Source organism: Tasmannia lanceolata, unplaced genomic scaffold (genome assembly GCF_043159265.1).
Source record: "Tasmannia lanceolata isolate RefF3 unplaced genomic scaffold, GAP_Taslan_0.1 ptg000037l, whole genome shotgun sequence".
Taxonomy (NCBI): Eukaryota; Viridiplantae; Streptophyta; class Magnoliopsida; order Canellales; family Winteraceae; genus Tasmannia; species Tasmannia lanceolata.
The window spans coordinates 3,828,284-3,839,852 of record NW_027518714.1 but is presented as its reverse complement, the minus strand read 5'-3'; the positions used below and the strand labels follow the sequence as shown (position 1 = coordinate 3,839,852).

The following is an 11,569-nucleotide window of genomic DNA, read 5'->3' as shown; positions in this document are numbered from 1 at the left end:
TACATAGCTCCTCACCTTCTTCTTTCAAAACGTACAGTGGGGGCCACTTCATAGGATGATCGGAACCGTTCAATTGTTGGCCACAATGTAAATAGGCTGTACCCCGAAAATCATTTCCATAGGATGATCCTAACCATTCTATCTATAGAAACCTATGGAGATCAGAGGGTTGGGATCATCCTATGGAGATGATTTATGGGTATAACCTATTTAATTTGTAGCCCAACAAATGAACGGTTTTGATCATCCTATGAAGTGGGCCCCAGTGTACTTTTTATAAAATTACTGGCTATTGAGACCTCAGGGTGTGTTGGAAATTATAATAAAAAGTACCAAATAAAGAGTGGAGTCCCATTATTGAAACGAGGGACTGCTGAGTATCAACTCCCTTGTTTTCGTTCAACGGCTGTTGTTCCCTCTTTGCCATTTCCCTTCACTCCACTGCTATATCACAGCTTCTGTTATAATAGTTCTTACTAGCTGTCAATGGCAAAATACCTTTGCAAGTATTTTACCTAGTAGATTAGTGGTGTAAGTAGTAAAAAAGGAGGAGACAGGCATTGTGGATTTACCCGGAACTTAATTGGTAGAATGTTGGTAAGTAGTGTTTGGTTGTGAACCTTGTAGTGACATGGAGTGCCATTTCTAATATAGAGAGGAGAGAGTGGGAAGAGAAAGAAAGAGAAGCATTTCCTTGGATTTCATAAGGGAAGGGGGGGGGGGGGAGGGGGACACATCAGCAGACATGCAATGATTAACCGAGAGATAATCCCTTGTGGTCTCCTCGGTTGTCAATATTATATTGGCAACCAAACATAAGGTTTTGCTGACATGGCACCCAAATGCCAAGCAAACACCCTAGAGATGCAAAATTTGAAAAGCACAACAAAACCTAATTTTATCATTAACGGCTGTAGTGTAAAAAATAATGGAAGTCAGAGAGCATTCTCATGGCTACAAACAAAAAAGCCTCTCCAATCGGGGACGTGTAGTGAGAAAATAAGGATAATGACATTATAGTTAGTTTGAAGGAGAATTCTTCCATTTTCATGGACAAACAAGAGGAAGTGGTTGACTGGTTTATTTATCGTCCATGTGGTAGACACGTATTCGTCGCTAGTTTTTAATATTATTTTCTTTTTATTATTTACTTTCCTGCAAGGCTTCTCATTCTTGCCCAATTACAGAGGCGAGAAACGGATCGATGAGACTCTTGGAAGCGACCAAGGTTTTAAATTTCAGACCGAAATTTAGGATTTCGGTGAGGACCGAAACCGAAATTGCCGAAATTTAGCGAATTTCGGAAATTTCACCAATTTTGGTGAAATTTTTGATAAAATATTAATTTTTATTCCTTTATAGAATTTTGGCCGAAATAAAACAAAATTTTGAGCACCTTTAACGAATTTCGGCTAAAATTTTGGTTTCTATGAGGACCAAAATTACCTCCGAAACCGAAATTTAAAACCTTGGATGAGAGTACCCTGTTAACTTTGATGGTGGAGGCGGACCCTCCAACATGATTAGGTGGTTGCTCAGTAGTCACTCCTACCCATAAAGGTTTGTGCACTTGATGGATGAGATCAGGTTCGTCTGGGAGTTGCCTCCTATCCTTTCGTAAGGGCGGCTAATAGTGAGGTTGATGAGGTGCCCGTGCGAGGGTTGGTAGGTTTCGCCTAGAGGTATTTTATTTCCTTCCCCCTTGAGGCTGTGAGGCCTTATTATTCATCTTTTATCTTTCTTTTTGGTTCTTGTATGTCATGTGGTGACCATCTTGGTCGAGGTTGTATCTCTTCTTCCTTTTTTAATAAATCTCTTTTACGCCCACCCCAACTAGCTTGGGACAAAGGGTTTGTTGAGTTGAGTTGAGAATAAATTTCTTTTACGATTAAAAAAATTGGCTTTGAGACTTTGAGAGTAGTATTAAAAAAAATAAAAATTGATAACGATGAAATAGTAAAATACAAGATGAGTTAGTGCAATTATCGAAACATAGCAGTGCAAATATCAGTGCCCTCCCTCGAAGAGCAGAACTTTGAGTCTGGCACCTTAGACCACACGGCCATCGTAACACATGTTAACAACAGTTTACATATATATAATTTATAAGAAATGACGGATTGCAGCATACCACGTCTACAAACATGCCGAGAAACTAAAGATGTTTTTGTTACTTTTAAAAGAAGATCACATTGCGTGTGAAATTCTCCCCATCAGGTATAGTAAGTTGAGGACTTGAACCCATTAAAACTTTTGTCAGAATATAGCTCCATTTTACTAGGTGAGGGGCAGGTCTTAGTTACATATGAGACATCCTATGGCTGGACTTCCGGTTGACATTCAAATCAATGGATCCGATCACCTAACCAAGGTAGAAGTGGGACTTGGGTCAGGTTGAAGTGAAGTCTAAGCCCAACCAGAGGTAGCATTACCTCAACCCTAACCTGACCCAATCCGTGGCTCAGGTCGTGGAGGGCAAACCATTAACCCAAACTATCTCTGAATATCGCAACCCTAGTTCAACCCGTCTGACTTGATTTTCCAAATCGGGCCGAGGCAGGTCGATTTGGTTTGGTGCAAAAATAGAAAAATACAAAAACAAAACAAAACATGGCCCTATGTTTTTAGAAAATCATTATAAGATTATCCGGACGTGGCTGGGTTTGGGTTTGGTCGGGTTTCCCATTGCCTCAACCCTAACCCAACTTGAAATCAAATCAGATTGGCTTTTCCCAACCCTAACCCAAACTAACCCCATGAAATGCTAACCCAACCCGAGCTGAATTTTGGTTGAACCCGTTGGGCCCCTAAAGCCCGTTCCCTTTCGATTTTTGAATTGATTTTTGAGTCCAAAACTTAGTATTGGATTCATAATTAAACGCAATTTTGGTTAAATAATCAGTTTCAAACTTACTTGGCCTAAATAAAAGTGAAGCAGCGGATTGTCTTTTTAGCATTTTCAGTCTTTTATTTAAAAAGAAAATTCGTGTTTTACACGTGTCACTGTTACATCTGGCAAAGGAAGTACACTACGGAAGTCCAGCTGTCTCTTTCATTTTTTTTTTGTTTTTGGTAACTAAGTCGGGGTTAGGCAGACCCCGACCAGCTAAAATTAATAAGAAAGAGAATTACAATCTAGGGGGCTCAAAGGCCAACAGGCGGGGAACATGCTCCCAGGAAACAAAAAGAACAAAAGAGAAAAGAAAAAACATAAGAGATATAGAGCTATGTCCTTGTGTAGGGGACTCCAACAGAATCAGTTGCAACAATATCTTTGAGAGGGTTTGGGATGGACGACGGAGGGATGTCATCACCCTTGCAAGGGCAGTCCTCTTTTGAAAGGAAATCAACAACTGAGTTTGCTTCTCTCCAAACATGAGTGACTTTCCAGTCAACAAAGGCAGCCAGACCAAGGCAGATTTTGTCCAACAAAGTGAGGGCGCATACGCATGGGGCTTGAGAGTTGATAATATTGACTGCACTGAGGGACTCAGAATCAACCCCCAGATTCTGTTGAGGGCTTTTTCGTGAGCCATAAGAGACTAAGAGCTGTCTCTTTCATTTGGTGGCTGAGAAACGACAACTCTTCTTCTTTCTTGACGGGAAAGGAGGAACCTGAAATGGAGTGTCATTATTGAAATAGGGCCGTGCGGATTTCACTTTAGAGAGAGGTTGTCAGTTTTTATCTAACGCTCTACGCCTCTACTACGCTTTGTTGGCCCGGTTTCTAACTTTTTATAAACGGTGCAGTGTCATTATTGAAATAAGGGGTGCTGATTTAACTTTTTTGGTTAATTTCTGTTTAAATTCTATCGCATTCCAGAACATATCCATATCGATTTGTTTTGTGTTTAGGAAGTGGTTTGGATTGCAAAGTACACTGGCAAATGGGTGTCCCTGGTGATAAAAGGGGTGTAAATATCATTTCCCTGGACACCCATTTGCCAGTGTACTTTGCAATCCAAACCACTGGATTTTTCTGACATAAAGTACATTAGGTCCCTTTTTGCCATTGATACACTGACGCTGGGTGATGAAAAGGGGCGTAAATATCACTTCCCCTTATAAATAGGGAAATGTTATCAGCACTACTTTATTTTGATGAGGTCACTACTCACTTTATTAAAAGTTTCGTATGGCCCGTACCATAGGAAGATCCAAACCGTCCATTAGATGGGCAGCAGCCTAAATATGTTGTGCCCCAAAAATTATCTTCATAGGTTGATCCTAACCCTCCGATCTATAGAAGGCCCTCTATCATTCAGATCGGAGGGTTAAGATCAACCTATGGAAATGATTTTTTTGGGGCACACTTATTTAGGCTGTGCCCATCTAATTGACGGTTTGGATCATCCTATGGTGCGGGCCATACCGTACTTTTAATAAAGTGAGGTGCTGATAACATTTCCCTATAAATGTCGATTAGTCTTCTAATTTAGTGATTGTACTGGAGAAATAAAAAGTCTTGCACTTAAATTCACGTCCTTTTCGTGTTTGTCGTGTTTGATTTGAATTGTTCGTTAGCTTCTACCCGTTTTTGTCGTTAGCTCTTTGACATTTTTGTATCTTGATCTACACTTTTCTTTTGTTTATTCCATTTTTGGGCACCTGCATGAGAAGCTCCGTCTTACTGCCTTTTTTTAATCTTTTCCCCAATTTTAAGTCAGAAGTTATGTCATTTTACATATAGATCACTTTATTTTAAACCCCTGGGAGTTCTTGACGTCTTCAGCTGGAAGTCTAATGAAATTTTTTTGTTGGTTGCTGTTTATTTTTGGCATTTACTTTATATAAGCAGATGACATTTGCAATTTTTGGTATTTTTGTGCTTTGCTGTTGGGGATTATTTTTAGCTATGTCTAGTTGTTCAATTGAATCTAGTTAAAAGAACCCATTTTAATGCTCTAAAAATAGATTATGATGACAAGGTGATGGTTCAAGCCAACATAGAAAATTAAATATGGTAGCATGTTTTCATTGATCACAGATAGCTATGTTTTTTTTTTTTTTTTTTTTTTTTTTTTTTTGGGTCTTAAACTAATGATTTAGTTTACCTAAATTATGGGCTGTGGTTCCTCATCCCAAAACACTTCTCAGGATTCTCGTATGAAATTGCGTTAACGATGATGGAGTGCAGTCAACGTAAATGATCGGAGGAACATGTACCATTCTTCTTGCAGGGATGTTTGTAATGTTTATCAATTTAAGCTGAGTTTGCGTTTCTGGGCTCTGTAACTCTGTTTATCTGGAACATACCAAAACTGAAATTAGAAGAAAGAAGGATTGTAAGTTACCTAGGGAAGGTGGCAAACCTGACCTTCAAGAATTTTTTTTATATCAGTTGGTGTGTCTGATGAATTCGAGTCGGTTCATTAATCTTGGGGCCTAGAACCTGACATTTTTTTTTTTTTTTGCTGTATTGCTGAAGGATAGATTCCTTCAGCTATTGTTTATCAGCACTAGTAATCTTTGAAATTATAAATGCAATTTGTTCATTTCATTTCAAATAGTGATCTTTGAAGGTTAGAACCATGGGTCTGCTATCATTATGATGAGTCTCTGCGTTTGCATTTCTATGTGTCTATTATACTTTGAGATTAGGAGTTAGTTATACTCATCTGGATTTGCAGCATCTTTGCTAGATCTGGTTAGAAAAACCATGTGGAACAAGACTCTAATCTTTTGGGCTTCCTGTACTTGTATTTTCTGCCTGGGAATGCTAAAAGGGAATAAATACTTTTGATTGTGACACAGGAAATTCACACAAAATATTACAATCTGTATTCAAAATAAATACATAAGACACATAACTCTTCTAGCACCCGAACCTTCCTTCATATACAAGAGGACATTAGTCACAGTAGTTTCTGTGCAATTTTTTCTTCTGTAGCAACCCTATTCCAAGTAATAAATTGGTCTAAATTCCAATGAACCCCCCCAAATTTTTATCCAATTGCTGGATAAATGCATTTCAAGATGCATTTTTTTCTTTGTTTTCCCCTTTTGATTCGTTATCAGGATTGAACCCATGACCTCGAGAAGCTACCCTCCACTTGAGCTACAAACTCAACAAGAATTTGTTTGTTATCAGTCCCTGGTTCTACTTTTAAACAAAACTTATGGGGAGCAGTGCAGTTTATGTTTAAAAGCATGTGTGAAGATAATGTCCAGAACTCCAGATGCAGGAGGATAGTACTTTGAATTACATGTTTGAATGGACAAACTATGCCAATTAGTTGGCACATCTTCCCTGAAGGCGTATATGACCATCTTCAATATAGATTTGTAGAAGGGTAATTGCTTTTTCAGCCTGTCTTAGTGTTTTCCTCTGGGTCTTGTTGGAATTGTATTTTAATCTTTTGGGAGTCTTTTCTTGCCTATCCTTGTTTGTCCCTACCTATATATTAAACACACTTTTATGCATCAAGCAAAAGGAAGTGAAAGCAGAAGAAGTGAAAAATTGTGCTGGTTATTCATAAAGGGGATAATATAGGTGGGTATGCCTTGGGAAATCCAATCGAACCTTTGATTCACAATCATTACACTTGAAAGTGTTAGTGGATTCATATTCGCCTTAGTTACGAATTGAGGTTTTATTAGGAAATGGTTTTTTTTCCTAATGTTCATCTTGTTCGAAACACTATCTCTTGTTTTCACGGATTATGGTCTCTTTTTTGCCCTTCACTAAATGAAATCTCTGTATAACAAATGTTTACCTGCTGTAGGTATTATTGCTTTCTCATGGAAAACAATGAACATCTGGGTTCAACAAAGCAGGATGCCCATGAAGAACTCCCATCTTTATTCCAATATATTACATCCAATACAGTGGCAGGCTCTGATAATGTCAAAGATACTAGTGGCCTGAATTATCTTTATCAAATGACAAGGACCCCAACCAGAACTCTTTCACCAGATTTTACATCTGCTAAAGTAAGTAAATCTTTCAGAGTTTTCTTATAAAAGTATAGCTTCATCACGGCCTCTATCCGCATCACCAACGACTCTGATTACTACATGTTGAACGACCTTGATGGGCTCATTACACCAAAAATAAGCTTTTGAAAGGATATAGGTGTCTAAACTATCGCTTTCATGCGCAATTTTCCATGCTCATCTGTTATGAATTGAGCCCCTATATGTTAATGTTTCAACAATTATTGTAGGGGCAGAAAGAATCAGAGAGACGGTATTCTAATGAATCAACATCCAGCTTACCCGTGTCATCAGTTAAAGCTATCGATGCCCCTCAGTTGCATTCTGTCTCTGTCAGCATGCCTTGTTCTCCCGCCGGACTGGATTTAGGGAAGACTAAAAGAGTACTCTTCAGCGACAACATTGAAAGAAATCTCAACAATGGAATAGCAAACCTCCCTGCCAATTCATCTATAGCCAACACACAGAAACCTAAACAGTCTAAGTTTTACTCTGGGCCCACACCTGAATCCATTGCATATTCTGACAAAGTTGCCGAGGGAAAAATTCATGATTCTTTAGAGCAACAATGCTGGAATCCAAGGATTAGTAGGCTGAAGGACAAACGCTTTGACTCTTTCAAGACATGGTCTGGGAAATTTGAGAGGCAACTATCACAGTTACGTGGAAAGCAGCTGGAAGTGAAGACAGATGTTAATGATTTACGAAGTCCTGAGATTGAGGCTTTGCCTTTGCCAGTGCACCGGTACTTTGATGCCTTAGAAGGGCCTGAATTGGATACCCTCAAGGTCAGCGCTTTTTTGGCATTAGCTTAGTTCAGTTGGGAAATTTTCTCATACTTGAATTCTCCTTCACATAAGTAGTCATGTAATCTTTGTAAAATAACTAGAGAACACCTAATTGGTGTGAATCATTTCTTTTAAAACAATGGTTTTTGTGGTCCCTGATATATAACATGTGAACTTTTTTTTTCCTACTAAACTCAGATTGATTTCATTAACACTAAACTGTGCTTAAATAAGCACTTACAGATGAGATAAGGATAAGCATGGTAAACCATAAGATCCAAAGAGACAATCCTATCCTAATCTATCATGATTATCACAACCAACAAACTCCCTAATCTAATCTAACTGTATGGTCAAATCTTGATACACTCTAACATGCCCCCTCAAATGTATATTGATAGGAAAATCTGCATACGTTTGATTACAATAAAAATATCCCCAAATAATTAGCGCACGGTTGAATCTTGATGAAACTTGATTTATGATACCTACTGATCTTTTTCTGTCAACTCAGAACTCTTGCAGTCTAATTATTAGATCTTAACAAATGCAGAAATTGTAATATATTTATGGACCTTGTATCCATAATTTCAAAACTCTGTCGTGTCATCGTGGACTCCCCCTACTTGAGTCCCTTTTACCTTGGTCGCATTCTTGTCCAAGTCTGCGTTTTTCCCTATAAAGTTAATCAAAACTCATTTGACTCTCGTCCGTGTTGTGCCGGGTTGACTAGGATTTGCTTTGTCCGCATTTTGACCCGCATCTACATTTTGAAACAGTGCTTATACCTGTCATTTGTAGTATTTTTCTGGAATGGTTATTATCCATTCTTTTTTTGGCTCTATTATGTTTCTTTCATCACTGTAGTAATTTTATGGAATGGTTTTAATCCATTCTTTTTTTCGCATTTTGAAACAGTGCTTGTTCCTCTGATTCTACAATCCAATAGTTTCTTTCATCACTGTAGTATTTTTCTTGAATGGTTATTATCCCTTCCGTTTTCAGCTCTATTATGTTTCTGTCATCACCATGGTACATTTCTGAAAAGGAGGGCATGCATGCTTTCATGTATGAAGGCATGCGTTTAAGAATGTTTGTATCTAATTATGATGATTGGCTTCCTCTTATTCTGGCAGCAGAATGGTGAATCAAATTTGAGTTGCTGAGCTTTCTATTACATTTTCAGGCTTCAGAGGAGTTGGTACTTCCAGAAGATAAGCAATGGCCCTTCCTTCTCCGTTTTCCAGTCTCCTCGTTTGGTATCTGCCTTGGCGTCAGCAGTCAAGCCATCCTCTGGAAAACATTGGCTACAACTTCATCTATGGCATTCCTACACGTAAGCCCAATCATAAACATCGTCCTCTGGTGCATTGGTATTGTTATGACAGCCATTGTGTCCTTCACCTACTCTTTGAAGATCATCTTTTTCTTTGAAGCCGTCCGGCGTGAGTACTACCACCCTATCCGAGTCAACTTTTTCTTTGCCCCATGGATAGCCTGCCTATTCTTAGCCCAAGGCGTTCCACCACTCATCGCTGAAAACTTGCCTTCTTTTCTCTGGTACGTGCTCATGGCTCCGATCTTATGTCTAGAACTAAAGATCTATGGGCAATGGATGTCAGGAGGCCAAAGAAGGCTCTCGAAGGTTGCCAATCCATCGAACCATCTGTCAATTGTTGGAAATTTTGTGGGTGCATTGCTTGGGGCATCCATGGGACTAAAAGAAGGGCCTATTTTCTTCTTTGCGATTGGGTTAGCTCACTATATGGTGCTATTTGTAACTCTGTATCAGAGGCTTCCGACAAATGCAACGCTCCCAAAAGAACTCCATCCAGTCTTCTTTTTGTTTGTTGCAGCACCAAGTGTAGCTTCAATGGCATGGGCAAAGATTAAAGGGAACTTTGATTATGCGTCAAGGATTTCTTATTTCATTGCCTTGTTCCTTTATGTTTCTCTTGTGAGTTTCTCCATTACACTGCCACGCGACATAAACACATACCCACATCTTCCATTCTCTTCATTTCTCTTTGTTAAAGCGATCTTTGTCTATTTTAGTTTGCAATTATATTCTTCCTTTCTGTGTGTTTGCAGGCTGTTCGAGTTAATTTTTTCCGAGGCTTCAGGTATAATTTATTGTATTAGTATTCTTGCTCCATTCTCTTCTTTGTTCCTTTTCATTTTCTATAGGACTCCTTTTAACTCTTAAATGTACGACAGGTTCTCATTGGCTTGGTGGGCGTATACTTTTCCGATGACCGGGGCTTCCATCGCAACCATCAAATACTCAAACGAAATCAAGAACCCAATAACTCAGTCTATGTCAATCTTACTCTCTGCCGTGTCTACCCTCACTGTAACAGCTCTGTTCATCTCCACTGTCATCCATGCATTCGTGCTCCGAGACCTATTCCCCAATGATATTGCTATTGCAATTACTGAGAAGAGACCAATGGGGAGTAAGAAGCAATCCCATGTGAGATCGGCAAGCTCAGACGCGAGGGACATTGAAACCACAATTGAGATGAGTAACCACTGATTCTTTTTTTTTTTTTGAAAATTGACATATTATTCCAAAAAAGTGCCAAATAAGGGACAAGTTGTCCCCTAACAGGCTACAACAGTATCGTCCCCTACATACAATAGGATTAGCTTACATATCCGTTATATGTTACCCAGCCCCATTTCCCATTACATTACCCAATAGCCTAACTTGAATCGAATCCAACACAATTCCCATATTTGTGGGCCCCACAAAGTCATGATACATGCCCGTCATACCACACAACTTCTCCAACTCATCCCAGCTGGCGGGGAGAGCTGTCGGAGAAGACTACCGGCCATTCTCATCACACTTTCCTTCCACACCCCAATTAAGTAACCACTGATTCTGATCCGTTTCTCGGTTTACTTCTGGGCTAGAACTTTGAAATGCTTCAGACATGGGAGGACTTTGCTGCTCTTATCTCATATATACTTCATCTCTCATGCTAGCTACATAATCATTTGGATTGAATTGATCAAAGCAGGCACACATTTTTTGTTAGAGATTTGGGCACTTGGGCAATTTTGTCTCCCTTGGAGTAAATGGTGTGTGGAGATGAAGGTGCATTGTAAGATTAATGAGAGATCTGTACGAGTCATTGTTGCCATTGGGTTTGGCTGGAAAGGTGGTACTACATTTTGAAGTATCTATTGTTAGAGAAGCCTGTAGGTTTCCTTGGTGATGCTGTCAATGATTATTGTTTACTTAAGTGGGTACTTAAACGGGTTCTTTATAAGGAAGTCCCCATGAACCTTCTATATTTTCTTGAATATTATAAGCCTCTCATTTTTATAATCATAAAAATTACCTTGCATTTAGGCCCTGTTCGTTTTGGACTCAAAAGTTAAACAGTATTGAGTCTAATTATCAGTTTTGGACTCAAAATTCAAAGGCCCTGTCTGTTTTGGATTTTGAGTCCAATAACCTGTTTTGGACTCATAAATCAGTTCTCAAAATCAAAAGGTCCTGTTTGTTTTGGATTTTGGGAACTTATTGTGGGTCCAAAACCGATTATCCGACTCAAAATTAACCAGTTTTGGATTCAAAATCCAAAACAACGGGGCCAAAACAGACAGGGACCATCATTTTTGCATCTGCAATGGAGGTGAAGAAGCTGCAATATATATGACATATTTTTGGTAGGGGCGCAACTCCGGTCGGGTTGGTTCGGATTGAGGCTAACCCTAACCCTAAACCAACCCGAGATATCATTCCCTCAACCCTAACCCAACCCAACCCAACCTGAACTTGGGGTTGAGGATGCTCAACCCTAACCCAATCCGCCTCTAAATCTTTCAACCCT

At 39.2% G+C, this 11,569-nt stretch overlaps 1 protein-coding gene across 2 annotated transcripts; it reads left to right on the top strand.

The window, feature by feature from the left end:
* The first annotated feature begins 4,670 nt into the window (after positions 1–4,670).
* Positions 4,671–11,038, top strand: LOC143862303 (S-type anion channel SLAH2-like). Of its 2 annotated transcripts, XM_077373324.1 has the most exons (6): positions 4,671–5,285; positions 6,726–6,933; positions 7,167–7,724; positions 8,911–9,681; positions 9,816–9,847; positions 9,942–11,038. In XM_077373324.1, exons 2-6 carry the CDS (start codon positions 6,742–6,744, stop codon positions 10,258–10,260), a joined length of 1,872 nt encoding a protein of 623 aa, XP_077229439.1. In that variant the 5' UTR covers positions 4,671–5,285; positions 6,726–6,741; the 3' UTR covers positions 10,261–11,038. The 2 variants fall into 2 exon arrangements, with proteins under 2 accessions (XP_077229439.1, XP_077229438.1); XM_077373323.1 differs by having other exon boundaries at positions 4,671–6,933.
* Positions 11,039–11,569: the final 531 nt, after the last annotated feature.